This window comes from Tachysurus fulvidraco, chromosome 17 (assembly GCF_022655615.1).
Source record: "Tachysurus fulvidraco isolate hzauxx_2018 chromosome 17, HZAU_PFXX_2.0, whole genome shotgun sequence".
Taxonomy (NCBI): Eukaryota; Metazoa; Chordata; class Actinopteri; order Siluriformes; family Bagridae; genus Tachysurus; species Tachysurus fulvidraco.
Window position 1 is genome coordinate 18,533,353 of NC_062534.1, and position 21,198 is coordinate 18,554,550.

General features: G+C 36.6%; 2 protein-coding genes and 1 long non-coding RNA gene across 4 annotated transcripts; 1 reads left to right on the forward strand and 2 right to left on the reverse strand.

Moving 5' to 3' along the window:
- Positions 1 to 519: 519 nt before the first annotated feature.
- Positions 520 to 6,170, reverse strand: rom1b (retinal outer segment membrane protein 1b). Its single transcript, XM_027135577.2, has 6 exons — positions 5,835 to 6,170; positions 5,228 to 5,378; positions 3,692 to 3,967; positions 3,044 to 3,198; positions 2,328 to 2,574; positions 520 to 963 (listed from the first exon to the last, which is right to left on the reverse strand). The coding sequence occupies exons 2-6, from the start codon at positions 5,375 to 5,377 to the stop codon at positions 724 to 726; spliced, it is 1,068 nt and encodes a 355-aa protein (XP_026991378.1). The 5' UTR covers position 5,378; positions 5,835 to 6,170; the 3' UTR covers positions 520 to 723.
- On the forward strand, positions 846 to 10,311 carry LOC125139202. Its single transcript, XR_007138295.1, has 3 exons — positions 846 to 980; positions 2,475 to 3,931; positions 9,128 to 10,311. It is a non-coding gene; the product is annotated as an uncharacterized LOC125139202 (long non-coding RNA).
- si:ch211-276i12.4 lies at positions 7,895 to 14,002 on the reverse strand. 2 transcript variants are annotated; one of them, XM_027135374.2, is made up of 8 exons: positions 13,713 to 14,002; positions 12,771 to 12,820; positions 11,307 to 12,627; positions 10,729 to 10,757; positions 10,328 to 10,456; positions 9,123 to 9,189; positions 8,589 to 8,696; positions 7,895 to 8,446 (listed from the first exon to the last, which is right to left on the reverse strand). In XM_027135374.2, exons 1-8 carry the CDS (start codon positions 13,806 to 13,808, stop codon positions 7,982 to 7,984), a joined length of 2,265 nt encoding a protein of 754 aa, XP_026991175.2. In that variant the 5' UTR covers positions 13,809 to 14,002; the 3' UTR covers positions 7,895 to 7,981. The 2 variants fall into 2 exon arrangements, with proteins under 2 accessions (XP_026991175.2, XP_047658327.1); XM_047802371.1 differs by lacking the exon at positions 13,713 to 14,002 and having other exon boundaries at positions 12,771 to 13,139.
- Positions 14,003 to 21,198: the final 7,196 nt, after the last annotated feature.

Genomic DNA, 21,198 nt, shown 5'->3' on the forward strand with positions numbered 1-21,198 from the left:
GGGCTTGAACCCCAATCCCCCGATCAACAACCCCACAGCCTTACCAGCATGAGCCACCAATTTTCTCCAGTTTCCTACCCCAGTTCAGAGACATGCATCTGTAGGCTGACTGGAATCTCTTGTCTGTTGTGTGTGAATGGATATGAGCGTTTGTGCCTTGTGATTGGCTGTCAGTTCAGAGTTTCCCCTGCCACAGTTAGTGGTGTTAGAATTAAAAGGAGATCCTAAACAGAGCAAGGGCTCTTTTTCACACTACTTTTCAGTTCCTGTCAGTTCATGAGAATGCTTCTGTAGAATTAGTGGAGACTGCAAACATTGATTTAGGTACAGATTAAGCATGGACTAAATCCAACATAGATGCTGTAGAGATGTAGATATAATGTACAGTTGCCTCATTATCAGCCCTACTGTTCTACAATCCTCCCTCTCTCTCTCTCTCTTTTATATATATATATATATATAAAAACAGGAGACAATCACTAAGAGAATTCATTAAAAAAAGCAACCAAATAGCAGCACAAATCAGATACACACTCATATCTTTATTTGGCTCATGCATTTTTCTATACTGATATATCTTTACATGCATAAAGCAGAAATGATGGCCTACAAACAGCATGCATTGTGGTTCCCTTGACGTTCCACAAAGTAACTGTAAATTTAAAAGAAGAACAGAAGAATATTGTCAGGGTTTAAAGTTGCTAATGGTCTAAATCGCTTCCTTTAGCTGGAGGCCGTGTCTGATTTCTCTGCTGACGCTGTTGCCTCTGGTTCAGCTGCTGGAGCGGCAGCTTCCACCTGACCTTGCTGAAACAACTTCATCACCTTCTCCTTGAACTCGTTGGCTGTCTCCTTCATGCCTTTCTCCAGGATGTAGCCTTCGGTCTCGATCTCCACATTCTCCTGTCCTTCCACAGCTGCCATGGAGGTCTGAAGGTAGCGCAGTCCAGTCAACACGGTCATCTACAACAGAAATAAGGGTAGGCACCCAATTGGGTATATGTACATTCTGAAAAGGTATTTAACTTGATTTTTAAATGATACATATTATATATTTGATACATGATATATATTTACTGGATGTATTATTACAAAATCGATGTGACAGTTTTTATCAAAATGAAAACAGAAAAATTATAAATTTATCTAGCTACAAAACAGAACTTCTGATGAAAACAAAATTGTGTTATCTTTGTAAAATGGATTAAACCTTACAAACTAGCAATTGAATTTAGATCAACAGTTACCTGCATCAGCAGACTCTAAATATTACATCCTCATTGGCATGATCTAGTTAATTTCTACGATTTGGACTCGAAACAGCTACAAACACAGACTGAAAAATAAATATCTGAAAAAACAGTAAATCATAGCTTATCAAAGCAGATTTATTTTTTTGGATGGCTATATTTCTACCAGACTCAGCTGGGAACTTAAAAAATGCTTAACATGGTCAAGAATATTAAATACACAACTGATTTTATTCTAGACTGACTATAAAATAACACAGTTACCCAAAGGCTTATGTCAAATTAAAAACTGAAAATACCTACGCAAAACACATTATTTTTATTCTTCAGCAAGACAGAAAAAGTGAAACGTTTTCAGAGGCAAAAACAACATTTTCAACACTGATAGTGAAGAAAAACAACCAAATCTAGAAGCTTAACTCGTAGCATACTGTATATTGTGTTGGTTTCATGTTTCTGAAGCGAAGGTGTAAACATTCAGCTGAATATTAAATATGTGGTTTTCAGGTATATATATATATATATATATATATATATATATATATATATATATATATATATATATATATATATATATATATATATAAAAACTATATAAGTCACATATCAGCATATCTGGCATGTTTTTCTCATTTTGTTTGCCTTTGGTTTAGCTGGCAGTATAGTTTAAGGTGTCTTGATCACAAAAAAATGAATTAAAGCCATGTATGTATTGGATTTATGCGAACATTCGTGTTAGGAATATATAAATAAATACAACGTGTTTTAATAATACCTCTGGCAGTACTATTGCGTTTAATACTACTATGTGTTTAATAAGAAATGTTCATGCTTATTTCTGTTATAATGGACTTGTTATTGCAGTTCTTTGTACTGCAAAGTAAACCTGTACATGAGCCAACAGCTTTTTGTATAAAACTTTCATTTGATTCATTTACACAGTAACTGTAGCTCATAAACAGAACAGCAAAATGGAAGTGCCTCAATTGTGAACTGATCATGCATGGATGTGGTGAACAGTGACTCAGTTTACAAATAATTAAGTATTACTTTTAACGTAATTTTCCTCAACTGTACCTGAATTAAAAATACACACAGTACTCCAGGCCCAATCGAGTTCATCAGACCCATGTAGTAGTTAACCAGAGCCTGACGGCAGCCACGGTTATAGAGATTCAGTTCCTCACTTTGATACTCATAGTTGTAATGAGCTGTGTTGTCTAGGAGCTGGTACTGGATGCATGGTCTGGGGGAAGCTGGATTACAGCAGCTGAAAGGGACACCATCTACTAGGAAACGACCATCCACGTTACTCTTTACACGGCTAGACAAGAGACCAGGCACCACAGGAAACACAAAACAGAGTTTGGTCAGATATGAGCATGATCTCTTTTTGCAATTTTCTTCTATATTTTTATAAAATTTAATTGAATATGTGGAAATTTGAAATAACTCTCTTGCATTACTAAAAATTAAAGCAGATTTTCTTGAGTCAGTGTGTGGTCAAGGTCATTTGCCTGGATCACACATAAGGCTCTGGATACACGTGATTGATTTGAATTGTTCAATGCACACGTGTGGAGACATGTAATCCGCAGTTTCCACACATTCATTAAATTAAAAGCAAGGATCTGGGACTATCAACAGTGTTTGCAAGAAATACAGGAAGCAAATTCACACCACATGGTGTTAATTTCATTTTCACACCTCAATCCTTATTCCTTAAAATGTGCTAAGCGGAAGGATAAAGGTCTGTTTTTTTCTCTCTCTCTCTCTCTCTGCTTTTTACTCACTCTTTCACTTCTTTTGAAGTGAAATCCAGGTAGCGGTTGTTGACCCACTGTACTTCAAACCAGTCCCTGTAATTAGTGTTCCCACAGCACTGGAACTCTATCTGCAGACGGTCAATGGTCTCCTTCTGGAAGCACCGGCCTGGAGTGTCTGTGTCCTGAGTGATGGAGTACAATTTTACACTTACCTTGTGCACAATGAGCATGAAACTTTAAGCCTATTCTTGAACTAAAGCACACAGTTAATGGAGAATGTCTAATTGTTCATCAGTACAGAAAACTAATGTGTAACAATCCCTCTTACTGATTGCTTATAATAAGTTTGTTATTTTGGATTTAGATTATATTGGTCATTGATTATGTTTAAATAGAAACAAGCTCAATTTACTTCCTTATTATTAGCAGGCCTCTCATATATCACACCACACAGAAATTGCCATTATACTTTTTTTTTTAGAATACATATACAGTAATACACATACTAACAACACATTTTCACCTATAGAACATGTGAGCACATAATGTGATACAATGATTATTACTATCATTCAACCAATACTATGAATGAGTGGTGGTTTATGTAAGTGTGATTTTACTATAAGTAGAAAAGTCATAGGAAAACTTTATTCATGTGTAAGAATATTCTTTCACCTTATAGAAACGGATGCCATTCTTCAATCCCACTTTAAGAGACTCCTCCAGGCTGGGCTGCAGGGCATAGCTCAGTGTCATAGCAACCAGCAGGAGAGAAGTAAAGAAGAGAGAAAGGCAGAAGAAAGGAGTGAGGATGTTTTTCCAGCGTGGAAACCGAGAGGCATCCAGAGAGTCCTGACACACTTTACCAGCACAGATGTTGATGCCCACAGACATCAGCCCCACCACTATAAGCAGGTTGGGCACAATATGGATGTCATTGTTATGCATCACCTAGGAAGTAAGGGGAGAATGAAAAGTTAGATAAAATAGATTCAGACTTGGAAACCTTTAAATAATGCAGTGCATTTAACAATTGATTAGACCTTCGATCTTGTATCTCAAGATGAATTTTAAGACAAACATCAGAATTTAAGGGACAATGAGAATAATAATGTTATGCATAAAAGTTTACCACTATAAATACATCATCCAAGAAATATTGTTAGGAGTCAAGAAGCTTTTGTTGTCATTTCAATAATATATAGCTGACACAGTACACAGTGAAATAAAATAACATTTCTCCAGGACCATGGTGCAACAAAAATGACATAAAGCTACAAACAACAAGACAAAAACAACACGGAGTTAAGGACTTAGAAAGATAAAGTGCAACATGTGCAGCCTAGTGCAACAGTGTGAGACAAGGACAGTGTAGACAGACAATAGAAAACACTACAAGACAAAATACACAAAGTGCACAAAATAGCACTGGCCAGTGTGCATAATGTATTATAAAGTACATTGTGCAACAATTGTAAACATATAGAAAGGTATTTAGTAGCAGTAGTGGGGTATTGAAATGTGTAGGTGTAGGTAGGAGCAGGTTTTACTAAGCAAGGCCAAATCAAGGAATGAGAAGGGCTAGCTCAATAACATGGTTACCAACGTAAATGATTTTCGTGAGGTAATTTGTGACAGTGGTTTTGTTGTTCCTTATTCCTTTATCATGAGCAAGGTCCAACTATTCTTAGAATAAATATCAAGGTTATGGATATGCAAATTGTCAAATACCCAAGATCACCCTGCCGGCACTCTGCTTCAAAAATGCAATAAGTGAGCAATACGCAATAAGTGGATGATCTGAACTTGCCATGTATCCTTGAACAGTCTTATCTATGAGCCCTGTGACTTAAGAATTTTATCCTACATGCAGCTGCGAACGGCTTATAGAGGCACATAAGAGAATACTGATGTCTTAAAAGTACATTTATATGTAGGTAATATATTCCGGACTCATTTAACATTTAAAATGTATACATTTTAAATGCAAACCTTTTATCAGAACACAATAAATTATTAACCTATTAAAACATTAAGTAACTTGTCATGCCCTAGGATGCATTTGACCAGTAAAACAAATAGTCTATAAAATAAATAAAAAAAAATTTTAATCTCAACATAACAACTACAATAAATACAAAACAGCTCAGTTGCCACTTGGGTGTTTTACTGCGTATTGCCATTAGAAATAGGTTAATAAAGGCTTAGTACCTCATCCCTTCGGAAAAGTTCAGTTTTGAGGAAGACTCCCATGGCAAAGGTGATGGCACCAGAGACCATAGCAACCCATGACAGCAGCCAAAGACCCTGGGCCAAACGTACCCTCTTCTGGAAGGGAAATTTCATCTTGAGGAGTGACATACTAGAAAGAATAAAGAGAGGAGGAAAATAGGGATGAATTGAAGGATGATAGACAAATAATTGCTAAGTCAATATTGAAAAAAATCTATGCAAATAATTACATTCATGGCATTTGGCATATTACATATAATCATTAATCATTTTAACTAAATTACAAATATTGAGGCTAGACCATGGAGGATGAGGGGAAAGCTCAGATTAACAATTTAGGACTTTGAAAAATAAATATCTGCCACAGTGTCTGATTCAAATGTAATCCTTAAATCTATTAAAGTAAAAAAAATGTAATATAATAGGTCCAATTCAAGGCAATTACTCCATTCTTGCTACGTATTTAAATGTTCTTTAATCCATTAATCCAAGCTTTGCTGTAAAAAAAAAAAATCATTAAAAATCAATCAGAAGCACTGCAGAGCTACTTTGTTTCTTTTAGTATATGCATAAGATTTTGGATTACCTTTAAAGATTGTTTAGTGTCCTTCACTTAGGGCTGAAAACAGCACTTTCTACAGTTCTGCAGCCATTTTGATGAGGACTCAGGAATATGATATGAAGTATTATGCCTCGGGTGTCATAATCTCTTCTGCACAGAGCTGATCCTATTAAACTGACCAATTAGAATAGCCAACAGCAATTCAGACCATTGTCCTCTAAATAAACCTGCCCTTGATCTGCAAAGCCAGAGAGAAGGAGGGAGAGATAAACGAGGTGCATTTTGGATCAGAGGAATACTCACGCAAGGCAGGATTGATGAGAATGGAACAATGAGAGAGAACGTTGTAACAAAGTTGTCAGCGTATAAGAAAGACAAAAATAATCTTTAATGTTTTTGTAGATAAATTTATTGCTTTTGTCCCATTGAATGAAAATACAAGAGAAGCTGAATTCTATTACATATGAATAACTACAGGTGAGAGACACATTGTAGAGACACATTTATTTATTTAGTCAGCTTATTTATTATTATTTATTTATCATTATTATTATTATTATTATTATTATTATTATTATTATTATTATTATTATTATTATTATTATTAGCATACATTAAATAAAAGGGGCTCCTCAGAGATTTTAGCCTTAACAAATCTCAGCCTTAAAGAGCTTCTAATGGTCTCCCAATGAACCAACCATGTAGGGAAAGTAGGGAAAATAAATAAATGTTGGCTCTAGTTCAAGGTTTTTTAGGACATTTTGTAGCCAGTTACCCCTTTAACTGTAAATACCTATTTATTAAAGCAATCAAGCTTCTTTAATCCTGAGATTTCCACTCTAACTATGCTTCAAAGACCTCTAAACAATCATTGAGTACCTCTGGTTATAAGGTAAAATAATATGCCAAAAATATGAGAACACAATGTTTCAATATTTAATAGTATTTATACTAATTAGTGAAATAATAAAATATAATAAAATATACTATTATGCTGCAACTATATAACTTTACACTACAATTATTTTATTTGTGTTACTTTTGCGCATTATTTATATGTGAGTAAGTAATAATTAAGTAAATAATTTATCTTTTTTATTTAAAATAAAAAGGAAAGCAACTGGGCATGCAATAAGCAATGAAAGAAAAATAAACACTAAACACACACAAAAAAAACATTTCAGAGTTTATCGTTAATATCTTCTAGAAAATATATTAACGATAATTTCTGTATTGTTTAAATTTTTTTGTTTAATTATTATGATTCAGTATAGAAAATCATTTTTAGACCATTTTTAAGTCAATCATTATCCAGAAAACCAATCCTGCCAGATGAAGAACATTAATAGTGTTATATGGGATTAAAAATACAAGCACACAAAATCCTTATCTTAATGTTTTCAGTATATTCCTAACCCAGAACAGGCTCAGTAAATTGGCCAACATATATTAAGTATATATATATGCAGTGTAAAGCCCCTCTGTAGGCCCTCTGGTCCAGTCTCTGTGCTCTCGATCTCTCTGTAACTGCCTTTCCTTTGACTGGTAAATGAATTTTCCTTATAAATTTCAGAAAAAGAACATCATACCAACAGTAAAATATGGTAGTGGTAGTGTGATGATCTGGGGCTGTTTTGCTGCGGCATGACCTTATAAAGGCGGTTCATGCTCGAAAACCCTCCAAAGTGGCTTGATTACAACAATTCTGCAAAGATGAGTGGACCACAATTCCTCCACAGAGCTGTAACAGACTCATCACAAGCTATCTCAAATGCTAAGGGCGGCCAAACTAGTTAAGTTTAGGGGGCTTTTTTCACACAGGGCCATGTTGGTTAGAATTTTGTTTTCCCTTAATAATAAAAACCTTCATTTAAAAACTGCATGTTGTGTTAACCTGTTATCATTGACTAATATTTAAATGTGTTTGTTGATCTGAAACATTAAAGTGTGACAAACATGCAAAAAAAATAAAAATCAGGAAGGGGCAACCACTTTTTCACACAACTGGATTTAGCTGTATATATATATATATATATATATATATATATATATATATATATATATATATATATATATATAGAGAGAGAGAGAGAGAGAGAGAGAGAGAGAGAGAGAGAGTATTTAACGAAGAGTGAACTGAAAACCTGTCCTAATTCTCCAGGCTGTATTGATTACACAGAACTATGGGCCAGCATGCTGACTGAGTTTATTTCTGCCTCTAAGCCTAAAGATTGCATTGGGCCCCTGGGGATATTTGCCTTTGCATCTGGTATGTTCCTGTAGATGGCAGAGTTCATATCTTCAGCAATAGAGTGAACACTGGAATGCCCTGACTTAGGAAGTAAGAGGTCACTTGCATCTGTCTTCTCTAATCCAACCCAGGGATCTTGACTTTCTGCCCATGGCAAAAATGCTGCCACATGCTCCTGCCTGTCAGCTGAATCTCCTTGCCCAGGGGGTAACCAATCAGATACCCTATCATCCCTTTTCCTTGTAGATGATTGGTTGTCCCTGAGTCCTATGGTTTTATCTGATTTGTCTGTGTCCAATTGACTATGTGATAATAATAAGAAGCTATTCACAATATCTTCAGAGTCAAAATGCTTGTCCGAAAGCTCTTTAATCAAGGACGGAATCTGAAAGTGGACGAGAAGAGAATGTTTAAATCAATAATAACCAGTGGTAAAGAACAATAATGTTATTACTCAGGTTTTATCACAATCTATACAGGAATCAATAGACTAGCTAATTAAAATTTTATCACATATTTGTGCTCACATTAATGGATTCCAGTGAAACAACTGTATTTTTTGCTGTATCCGGTTGTTTGGTCAGCTCTGAAATCCTGTAAAAATAATCCTTCTGCTCTGAGTTCATGCTGTCCACCTAGAAACACAAATAAGCATAAGTATGTATTTCATCCGTGTATATTCCTTGCTTGCATAGCATGCGTTGCCACATGACAGAGCTGTTGTGATGTGGCCCATTGCAATGTGGAGTGGGCATACCATCCCAAAGTTGATTTAGTTTCATTAAGTTCTTCATATACAATTTTCCACCGCTAAACACTTATGTTAAAAGTTGTGTTATTGTTAGTACTGGTAGGGATAGTAGTAGTAGTAGTAGTAGTAGTAGTAGTAGTAGTAGTAGTAATATTATAGTGTAGTATTTTTCGACTGGCTATATTACAGAATACATTCATATTTACTACAGACATTTGTGTGTGTGTGTGTGTGTGTGTGTGTGTGTGTGTGTGTGTGTGTGTGTGTGTGTGTGTGTGTGTGTGTGTGTGTGTGTGTGAGTGTGTCTCACCACAGAATGGAGTTTTTTCTCAAGGACACTGTTTGCCTGCTGACAGCTTATGTAGCTGTCCTGAAGCCTGTGAGGGAACAAGAGTTTATAAATAATATCAGGGTTAAACCAAGCATGTACTTCCTGTACACTGAAACAAATGAACGTAGAAAGTGAAGATATCCATTTTCTATTGATCTTAGCTTGTTAAATATATCTTATAATAATATTTGAAATAAAAAAAACTTGAAATAATATTATATTTATTAATGCTTTGTTATATTATATTTAATATATCACCACATTATCTGATACATTTTTCCATATAAAAAAAAAAATTACTTTTGCTAATATTTTTGCAGTGTATCAATTGGACATTGCATTGGACAATGTTATTTTGGTTCACCAGTCAAATAATATTTTTTCAAATCCAAGCTAATTATGTGATAATAATTAAAGACTTAATAAAAGTTATCTTATCACTGATTAATCATGTTTAAAATCAAGTTAATAGCAGCTTAAATGTTTGTGTCCCATTCTCAATTTGATATAAACTTTCTATAACAATTGGTAATTCCATGTCTTGATCAAATCCCAAGCCTTCATATAATTGTCCATGCCTTCATATAATTTTTCCAAGAACTTTTTTCTTATACATCCTATGAACAGGTTTTTGCCATTGTTCTTCCTGAATTCATTGTTCTTCAACTCTGCTACTGTCAAGTCTGGTCTTTCGTTTGATTTTTTTTCTTTACGTTTTACAGTATATTTGTTGTCTCTGTGGTCAGTGTGGTCTGAACATCTTTTTTTCTTTGTGAAATTATTTTGTAGAACAACAAACAATATAACAGAGATAATATTTCCCTGCAGGTATGCAAACTTAGAGGTAAATTGTATGTATAGTGTAATTTGATTACAATTAAATTAGAATTAAATATTTTCTTAGAATTATTCATTTTTATAGAAAATGCATAAATAGTTTATTATACAACTCCACAACTGTACAAATTATTGTTTGTACTATCGTTCTTATATCACAGGTTTTGAGTAATTAAATCTGGCAGGTTTTTTTTTGTTGTTGTTTTTTTTTTGACTCCTTTGAAAATCTTTTAATTTTTAACATTGCCTGTTTAACATTGCCTGTATGCATGTATTTTTAATACTGCTGTTGTCTTTATTCTGAATGCTGTGGGTAATATTAAAATACAATTACAACATTTTCTCACTTTTTGCATTTCTCTTTAATCCTGCTTAATTCTGTCTTGGTACATTGTAGCTCTGCCTCCATGTTTTGAATGCATGACACCATCTGCAGCAAATTCTCATGTAGGTCCTTGTTGTAGTGCTCTGGCAAGCTGCAAGGCATTATGGGATTTTTGTTAGGGTCAAAATAACACACACCAGATTCTTCTTAATTCCAAGATACTTGAGATTTGTCATCTTGTATGACAGAACAGTAAACATGTCTGTGTTACAAAACTGCTGCCGATTAACATTGGCAAAAGAAGATTGATTAATTTTGCAGCTAGCTGGCTCGCAGATTATAGAACACACAATGCACAACAGATATCAGAATAATGAAAATCAATAGTGGGAAGTAATAGAGCAGATGGGGAAAAACACTCACTCGACTCTGTTCATACTACTCACTGAATCCTGGGCGTGAAGGACAGAGGCATGAGGGGTGAAAGATGATAAACAAAAAATTGATTTTCAAAGTCATGTGCTTCTGGATGGATCATTGATTCACCCAGATTCACTGAACCTGGGCTAATGAACAAACATATTTCGCTCTTTTGTGTGTTGAAATGAACTGCAAACTGCCAAATAAATACTAGAAAACTGTAAATAATATTATAATATTACATTAAGGCTTGCATGGTTTTTTTTTTAAATCTCAAATATCTCAAGCTTTTAAAAAATATCATGTCATTTTTATAAATGTGTTAAAATCAGAAAAACAAGGATATAGAAGAGTATACTAGAAGTAGGGTTGAGATTATTTCAGATGCTAAGAGTAACATACGTATGTTTATATCTATATTAAAATATCATACATTAAAAAGACAGACAAAAACATGTAACTGATCAGTGTAACCCAGATTTCTTAATATTTATCTTACATAAAAAAGTATTTTTTTTATTTAATTATTACTCATATATGGTAAAATATAATATATACCATATTTTATTTTTCAGACTCACCCTGTGCAATTGTTTGGTGTGTCTTCTGTAACCCATGTATTTGCGCTTGCTAATATTCTCCAGGTTAGGGGAAGTCATTGTGGGAGATTTTTTTGTGAACTGCATGCCCAGTGCAGCAGGCAGAGATGAGACATTTTGCTTAATATTAAGCTCTCTACATATGCCATAACCATCATTATAACCCCATTTGCCTTTAGCTTGATACTGCTTCTCCTGCAGGATGGACTCAGAACTGGTGCTGGTACCTTCACTGAGGAGCTGGCTGTATTTTCCTTGGTGCTTTTGGCACTGATGCTGGTGTGGCAGACCCAAAGAACTACCAGTTTGTTGTTTCTGACCATGTTTATTATAACCAATTCTTCCTTTTTCATTGTTGGATTGCACAGAATGGACATTGTGCTGTTTGAATGTTTTCTGTAAATCTTCTCTTTCCTGGTTGGTTTTAGCAGGCTGTGTACAGTCTTCCTGAGGCAAATGAGATGTCGGCGTATGGCTGCTCCTGCTCCTGAAAGAGCTGAGTCTTGAAGGGCTGATAACCTGCCTGGTAATCTCATCCAGAAAGGCAGAGAACTCGGTCTTCCCTCTTACAAAGTTATCCCTCAGTGTATCGACAGAACTCTGCATATGAGGATTAGTACTTTGTCTCTTAGTGGACAGTGCTTCCATAGACTTGGCTTTCCGGACATTTCCGTGCTTCTGCCCTTCATCTTTGTTTTTAAGAATACCTTTGCTTGGCAGCTGAATAGATGAGACAGCCCTTTTAGGTCTTGCCATATTTACTGTTGCAGCAGCCTTATCCTTAACAGCAAGGTTTTGTCCCAGGCTGGTGGTCTTGTAAAGATGGTTGAGGTCCAATGGATGGGGTCTCCCATATGCCTTAGTACTGTGTTCTTGGTTTACACTCTGCAGAAGCCCGTCTTCAATTTTGCTCTGGCATCTGAACAGTGGTGATTTTCTCAGTCTTCGCTCTGAAACCTGTTGTTGCAGTCCAGAATGACCAAAATGCTGTTGTTTCTGTTGTTTGTGGTGAATATTCAGTGCTAAGTCACATAGATCAAAGTCTATGTTCCCAGATGCCTCATCTTGAAATATCCTTGCTTCTGGAAGGTTGGAACAGGACACAGAATGCTGGGGTTTGTTTAGCAGGAAATGCCACTCACTGTCCAAACTGGACTCTGAAAACAAAGATGCAGTGGAAGAGGAAGAAGATGAGGAGATGGTCCCCTCTGTGAGGACACCCTTGTGGCATGCGGTGCCCTCAACGTTTTGATGATGATCTGGCTGATTTTGGGAACCATATTGATGGAAGACATTGCTGTTCCTGTGGAAATAATTGGGACAAAAATTACCTTTCAAAGAGGAATTCAACAATTACATGTATAAGACTGAAATGTTCCAGGATTCACACCACAGGGTTGTTGTTGTTTTTTTGGGTTTTTTTTGAAGAAAAGATAATGTACATACCCAGATGAACATCTGGAGTTGTGCTGGTTGAGATGGTGATGTGATAGATCCTGATGAGACAAAAGATGTTGATGTTTCGGAAGTTTAAGTTCATCTTTTGATGATTTTGACACAATTTCACGGGTTGTAACATTAGGAATAAAATGCTTTCCCAGTTGTCTCTTCATTACAGCAGATATACCAGTTCAACCACTGTTCTGTTTTGTACTGTTGTCACCTATGTACTGTATGTTTAACTATGTAAACAGTCTACATTAATTTTTTTAAGCTACAAAGTCTTATTGTAGTATTTTCTAATGCATCTTAAACAGTTGTTTTCAAGCTGAATCTCTATGTCGACTAACTAAGCTAGCACCCAGTTGCTGTGAATCTATGATGACCTTATGCTAGACTGAGCTTAATTACTTTGACTTTGTAGGCTGACAACAGCAGGAACAATATTGATTGGGTTTGATCAGGCAATATATATATAATGTTTTATAATGGTGTAAATGTGTTAAACACCAGACAACAAAATGCATTCTCTCTTTTTCTATCTATCTATTTCTCTCAACAGGGGTTTAAAATAATCAAAATGACTTATACAGCTCCGTGTGATTCAGTTTCCTACTGAACAATGGGAGAATTTGGTGTTTTATTTGTGTAGATATGTTTCAAAGATATTGTTCGAGTAAAATGTCTTCAGTTGTTTCTGTTGTGCTAACAGTACACAAATACACATTGTGATGAGGATAAGGAATTTTGTTCAAAACAGTAGTTTTATTAAAAGCAGTCCTCAGTGCCACAGATACCACACAGATTTTCTCTATCCCAGTGTGGACCATTTAATCTTGCACCATCAAAGCAAGACCATTAAATAGACATTGAAACTAAACACTACTGTCATTTACTTTCAGACAAAATACATTCTTATGCATGTTGCAGGCAAATCCCATTTTATACCTTAGAAGATGTGCAAACAGCCAGTAATTTACCTCCAGACGGGATTATCACACTGAGTGATTTAAATGTTGATGAGCAAACTGTGCTGCCAGACATTATTGCAGTTTTTAGCCTATATTAAGCTGCTACATTACAGATTAAAATGTCCATGTTAAGGTCAATGGACTGAGACCTACTTTCAAAAAGAATCGGCCCATCTATCAAACCTGAGTGCTTAATAACAAAATGTGACAAAAAAAATACAATCTTGTCACTGTAACATTGATAGGATAATTTTCATTCAGGACCATACTTTTTGTGCCCCCTCGTGGGTGAAGTGATTAAGTCATGTTAAATGTGCATGGAACTTTCTGGCACATCAGAATTAGAATCAGAATCAGGTTTATTGGCCAAATGTGTTGACTCACACAAGGAATTTGGTTCCAGCTGTTTGTGATTCAAGAGTACAGACATACAGTAATTAACACTATACTATACATTTAGTTTGGACTATATATACAGTACCATGGCCTTAAATGTGAGAGGAAGAAAAATACACTGTGATTAAATTGTTCAGATCATGTTAGACCACTTGTTTCAAAATGCTGGTTAACCAGCAAACTGGTTATGGTAATGCTGGTTACCTTGAAGCACTTCAACTAGCACTTCTTTCCTTATCCTTTGCATTTAAAAAAAAAAAAAAAAACCTTTGACACTTTTTCATTGTAACTTTGAACAAATGTTTTAAACTGATGGTATCTTAAGTGTAACCTAGTGAACCAGCATTAATGTATTCAGTGTTAGATATTTAAGCACTTATGTACGTCGCTCTGGATAAGGCCGTCTGCCAAATGCTGTAAATGTAAATGTAAATGGTTAAGGCCCAAGTCACATTCTCCACTGTTTCACAATTTTATGGATTTGTGGTGAGTAAATGTAATCTCAGGTCTGCTACCATGGCATGGTTAACTAATGTAGACAGTGATGATTAAAAAAAAAAACCCACAAGAAATCATTGATTGCATTCTGTACTTTGTGACCCTAAAGATTCTGATCGACCTTAAAATGAGTCTATTATCTTATGTCAAGCTTTGAATCAGAATCAGAATCAGGTTTATTGGCCAAACGTGTTGACACACACAAGGAATTTGGTTTGAGCTGTTTAAAAGATGACATTCAATTCAATACAATCGACAATTCAATCCTATTTGGTCAGAAGGTTGTGATTCATGATTCTATTTGGTCAGAAGGTTGTGATTCGTGATTCTATTTGGTCAGAAGATTGTGATTCGTGATTCTATTTGGTCAGAAGGTGTTGATTCATGATTCTATCCTGTTTGTCGATTCCAGGGCCTATACTGTATATATACGATAGACTGAGACTCTTCATTTATTTTTTAAAATAGTTCTACCTTTCTTAGTTCTGTCTAATGCTTTATTTTGATACATTTTTTGTTTAAACATTTCCTGTTTGGTTCTTATTTCTTCTAGTCAGACTTTATTGAAACATTATTGTTTAATATATAAAATGATAAGAAAACACACAGCCTTCTGAGTCAAGAGAAATTCAGTTCTCATTTGGCTGTTATGTCGTTTAAAATCAGAAAGCAGAAATTATGTACGAAAACGACTCTTTGAATCGATTCAATTGATTCATATTCATTTGAAAGAAAACCAGAGACAACTCCCTATCTCTGGAACCGAATCAATTGTATGCTACACCCACCCCCTCGGCATCCTGAAATAGGGATACACGTGTTGTACGTGACAAAAAATGACGTGGCAAAAAAAGTCATACGTATATGAGGCATATTTATTATATTACTTATTTACAGTACCCTAATGCTTAACATGAACATATGGTGTATTGTTTTTTCATTTGTCCACATTACTGGCGTGAATAGCAAGTGTTTATTTTTAGCTCTTGTAACCCCTAGATGTTTTAAGACTGACTCTACTATGAGTCAGGGTTTTTAAATAACAAAGTAGGCAGAATTCACTGGGGAATCTATTACTTGATCAGTGTGGATTTTGCTAGAACATTCCGGTACTTTCTGAACTAAAGCAGAAACTTGTTTTTGTTTAAATGACCTGCGCATGCGCACTGATTCAATGCAGTAACGCGCTAAGTAGATCCAGTCACACAAACCGGTTAAAACTGGAACGAGCAAGGTTTGTTTACTTCTGAACATATTCATCCGCATTGCGTATGTGACGTAATTGGAAAGTCATCCGAGTCATTCGGTATTAGTCATAGACTTGTTATATCCTTTCCACATAAAAAAATGTGGAAAATCCACATTATTTCTTATAAAACACCTTCTCAAACTCTAACGTAGTGTTAGCACTGTATAACTAATAACCACATCGGTGTCGCAGTGGAACTATTTTTTTTTAAAGGCGTAAGGATTTTTCATGTGACCAGCCGAGTCATGTTAGTATATAAGGAAGCGCGAACGCTTCCCCCAGCCACATTTGGGCTGTGAGCTTTTTGCGAGGTTTAGTTTTGCTGCGGACGGGAACGGTAGTGGTCTGATGTGTTTTATTTGAATTTCAGTGTGTTCTTGTATTTTCGTGAATTTCGTTAGTTGTAGTGTTTCTTTCTTTATTTTTTTTCCACATCTTTACATTGTATATACATATTATAGTATTATAGTCAGGTATTTTATGAATTTGTTTTATTTAGACTGAACATCAAGACAATGACGACTATTTGATCAAGCTCGAGTAATTAAGTTCTAAACGTACAGTTCATACCTAAGTCTTCTGATATCGTGTTGGTTCACTACTAATTTAGTGAACGCGCTAGCTAAAAGATTTTATTAGCTTTTATATATATTTTTTAAGATCGTCGAACGCTGTTATTTCTAAGAAAATCTATCTTGTTTCGTTCTGTTAACCGACTTAATGCGGGGAAAAAAATATTCCATGTTGAACTGCGTAGCTAGAGAGTTTTTGGTGTCTACAAAATGGCGCAGCTGTCGAGCAAACAAAATGGCCGCCGTTAAAGACGAGTCTAATTGGTTATGTTGTGAAACTAACGACTATTTTGTATACGTTTTCACGTAATTATTTCTAAAGTCTGTTCATTTTACTTTATTACTCGCTTTCAGTATCTGTGAAAACTGGTATTTTATGCCATTTAGCTTATGGTGACGTAATCACTTTTAAAAAAAAACGCCTTTTACAAATCGATGGGATTTTTCAAGGATTTTTTTTTGTTGTGATTTTGAATACGCCGCATCGACGGCGATTATATTGAGTTTCCTCAAGAACTGAGTTTATTTTTGATTTGTTTATTACTCAAATGTTGGTCGATGGCGACACTTTTTTTTTGTCGTTTTGGAAACATGGACTGAGTTTGTAATAAGGACTTAGCTGTAATTAGCTGTAACCACAAAAAGAAGAGATCGGGATCAGAGGGAGAAGCGAGGACCAGTCGACAGCCAGGGGAGGATCAGGAGAGATCAGGCCAGTTTGGAGAAGATGTCGATCTGGGAAGAGCAGCGGGGCAAGGCGGTGGTCCAGAGGGGAAAAGGGATCAATTCAGAGTAGCGACAGCACCATATGTGGCCACAAGGGGGAGCACAGCCGATCTAGACCAGACCAGACCAAAGGCAGCAGACACAGCGCGGAGGGAGGGAGAGAGAGGGATGTTCAGGGCCATCTACATAGCAACTTAGTAATTAGAAGAGGGCGCTTGGTTTGTATAATGGGTATAGGTATCTGTATACATTTAAAGTGAAATTTTCTCCCTCAGGTTTTTGTAGAATGCATTTGCTCGCAAAAGCTCTGTTCTTTCTTTTCAGGCGTGGTGTATGAATGTGTGCAATTCACCGTCAATGTGTGAGCCACCCTGTTGTTGATCAAGTTGGGTTTCTGCCGTGATGAGTGCCTGTAATCGGCGACGCACCCGCATACCATACAGATGTAGTCTTCCCCGGAGGAAAGGCGTCTCTCTTTCTGTCCCACTTGCAATCCAATAGGTCTGATCCAAGGTACAAGCTACGTGAAGGGTTGTTGGGAGTTGGAAGTTCTTCAGCTTCGCTGTGCTGCTACACATCATCTGTCACTACAGTCACGTCCGTGTTCCTCGTGTATTCGGTGCTGAGGCCATTGTGTATCGTTTGCTGGTAAACTTGCCCTCTAAGTTTATGCATGATAAAAAAAAACAAGCCTTGGATTCAAAGGGAGTAACTATTCCCTTATTTAATTCCGATGTAGACTTTGCAAATGCAGTCTATAGCCGTTTATTCAGGTATGAAAACCTACGTCTTTTGGGGAAGTGGGGAGGGACAACTGCGTTTGAGTTTTTTCTTTCACAGGCCAATCTCAAAGCAATAGCACCAAGGGCATCCTTTGCTGTAATGCATCAAGTGTTCTAAGCTTAAGTAAGTAATGATGCAAGGACGAGTGAATTTCCATTACTTTGCACTTGGATACAAAGGCCAATGCATAATACTAGTTTCTATTACATTTTTTTGCATTTCTTGTATTTGGGATGTGGAAAGGGGGTGGGGGGTGTTAACTTAAATCTCTTCCTAGCCTTTGCAGCTTTTCAGAGTGGCTTAGTTAGAACTGAATAATGCTGTATGGTGAAGGAACCTGCAGTCTGTGACGGACCATAGCAGGCAGCTAGCCCAAGGCATGGGACCGAGGAAGGAATCCAAAGGCATCAAAGAAATACACTAGTATCGTAAGATGGCACACTATCAGGATTGTGTTGAATGTGTACCTCTGTTCCATTTATGGATATTGAGTCATGGGGTTTTGGGACTGGGGACTGCTTAATTGTGACTCTTGCAGATTTTAGAGGCCCAACCTCTCAAAACTGGTGGTTCATCTGCTAGCTATTCCCCTCAAAAGGATCAAATCTGCTGAATACAGACAGCATGGGTTTTACCTGTTCATACGGCAAGTAATCGGTATTTTTGGAAATTTTAAAATTGCATTTGGTTTCATGTACATTTGGTTTTTTGTTTGGGTTGTTTAAATGGGTGGGGTTGGTTGTAGGTTTTCTCCCCTTTTTTCCCAGTGTGCTGTCCAAGTGCTTTCATGCTCGAGATCTGAAGATCAAACTCTTAACACTTTGTATATTAAGGTTTGCTTTTGCATTCATCAGTCTCTATTGGTCTTGCAAAGTCTCAATGTTGGCTCATGTACTTAACATTCATTGTACTTGATCATTCAGTTTCTTGTGACTGCTTGAATTCTGTAAAAGTTTTTTGAGTAATAAATTCATAGTGTTGTGAAACGCCTAGTATGCAATTTTTTTTTTGGTGTTTGGGAGGGGCTTGTCTTGGGTATTTCCTGTGTTTTTTCAGGTGTGAATGTTGAGCTTGGCAAGTTAGTGCACGGGATGGTCCCAGGGCTTGATGGCAACTCTTTTCAAGGTGGAAAGGAAGTCAACACAAATCCAGTCCAACTGCTTTATGGGAAGCCCATGTGAAAAGGCAAAGTCCACATTTGGTTTACTGAATTTCATTTTAATATGGTTTTATTACAAGTTTGATTATGGCATAGCTTCTTTCAAAGGAACCAGCCCAGTTTTTATTATGCTTTGCAAGCATTTCAAAATATTATTTTGAATGCTATGTGAGGGGTGGGCATGGGGTCTCCTTTTTTGCCTTTTGGTTTTTCAGAATCATAAAGCCCTTGAAGAATGCCATCTATCCAGGAAATAGCATGTCTAGGATTCAGCTGCTCCATTGAATTCCAACAGGCAGGATGACTAACTCTGAGGCAAATCTTTTAAAGTTACTTGGGCCATAACTGTGCAACTGTGCAGATGTGGATTTTTTTTTCTCCTTTTAATCTATAATGCTTTGCAAATGTAGAGCAAAAAACTGTTGTGCAATTGCACTACAAATTCCAAATTGAGTGGCTGAGTTTAGCTGTGCAACTGTGCAGCTAAAATTGGGCGATGTATTGACTAGTGTGGAAAATTTTAGTATTGGCTGGGTAGGGGGCTTTTTTTTATTCCTCTCTGCAGGAAATATATATTCCTCCAGTTATCTGATGCAAACTAGACGGGGGTCATGTGGAGCACGTAGAAACCAGGTGTCTTGTGTTTTTTATTACTTTTTTTCTTTCCATCCTTCTAAAAATGGCTAATGTAAATAACATTTGTACGCTTAATTATGTTCTTTAAGCTTTTATGGTGACAAATTCCTTTTCCATTTTGGTTTTGTATTGCAATTAGTGTGGTGGAAGTGTGCGTGTGTCTCTCTCTTGAAGCCTCTTTGTTCCAGATCACTCGTCTGTCAACTTGGTTCATAACTGCATCTGAATGCCTAGCTGTTTGTGGTCAATGACCATCCTCACTGAATGGTGATCCTTTCTCCTGTCTGCTTGAGAGCTTAATCCAAACCTCTGAAGGCCCCCTGTCAACATCCTCTGCGTGCTGTGTTGCTGTGTGCGCGTCTTTCTGTTCTGTTTCCCCCTCCATTTTCTCAGGTTAATTTTGCTAAGGGTGCAAAATTTGTCTTGAGTGTGCTGCCTTGGACAGCCCTAACTTTGATGGAGCACTGGGATATCCAGTCACTCTCTGATCAACTTGAGGCTTGTCTTGCTGCTATTTGAGCATCACTCTGCTGCTACCTGATAATGGAGTTAAGTAAACATGGTTCATTTCATGGGTATATGTAGCTTTAAATTAATTGCATGCACACCAGCTTTGCACAACAAACGTCGAGTTTCATTTAAGGCAATTCATCTGAAAGTGTAGTTGTTTTGGGTGACCTGGGGGGTGGAGGGGTCGGGGAAACACTTTCTCTCTTGTTTTTGCAGATACACCATCATGGCTCGACAAATTTTACAATCGTCCTGTAACGTTGAGTGGATGGATGTGTGGTCTTAATGTTCCTACAGTCTGGAGCTGCCAGCTGTCTTCAGTAGTAACAGTCCCTTTTTTGTATTGATTTGGATGGTTGGATAAAATAATAAAATGATGTAAGGGGTGGGGGGGTTGCCATAATCTCTCCTTTTTCTTTTTTCCTCCTTCATTGCAGCTCACAGCAGTGTGGTGATGGGAACTTTGTAAGGATTCACTGGTGAAATTGATAAGTTTGCTTCAGCCATTAAGATTGATTTCGTACTATAAAAAAAAAAAATCCAGAAGGCATTGGGGATTTGTTTGGGAAGGGACAACGTGCAACTTTTGTCTAGTTACAGGAAACGCACCGTTTGAATCACGACATACCGCGTCGGCCATGTAACTTGTCCAGTATCAAGAGGATTGCACGGTGGTAATTGCTAAATAGTTATAGCTTTCGGGGATTTGGGGGGGGTGTGTAAACATGTTCTTTTGTCTTTTCAGATATTCACATGGGAGCAATCGTGGTTGCCTGAAATGAATGGCCTTGTCTTAAACTTTGGTCAGAAATCCAGCTTGCCTTCTTGAAAGTTAAAATTTTATCTGCTTCTGTTAAGTGTTATGGGATTGTGTGGGGGAATGGGAAAACCTGTGTAGTTTCAGGAGTAAAGAAAAGCCATCGAGGAAAGGCCT

Coding starts and splice junctions, on each gene's coding strand:
- si:ch211-276i12.4 (XM_047802371.1), bottom strand. CDS start 12,937: ATGAAGAGACAACTGGGAAAGCATTTTATTCCTAATGTTACAACCCGT. Junction 8,697..9,122: donor AGAAAAAACTCCATTCTGTG/GTGAGACACACT, acceptor TTGTGTTTCTAG/GTGGACAGCATGAACTCAGA. Junction 8,447..8,588: donor TTTCACTGGAATCCATTAAT/GTGAGCACAAAT, acceptor GTCCACTTTCAG/ATTCCGTCCTTGATTAAAGA.
- rom1b (XM_027135577.2), bottom strand. CDS start 5,377: ATGTCACTCCTCAAGATGAAATTTCCCTTCCAGAAGAGGGTACGTTTG. Junction 3,199..3,691: donor ATGGCATCCGTTTCTATAAG/GTGAAAGAATAT, acceptor TCCATCACTCAG/GACACAGACACTCCAGGCCG. Junction 2,575..3,043: donor ACTTCAAAAGAAGTGAAAGA/GTGAGTAAAAAG, acceptor TCTCTTGTCTAG/CCGTGTAAAGAGTAACGTGG.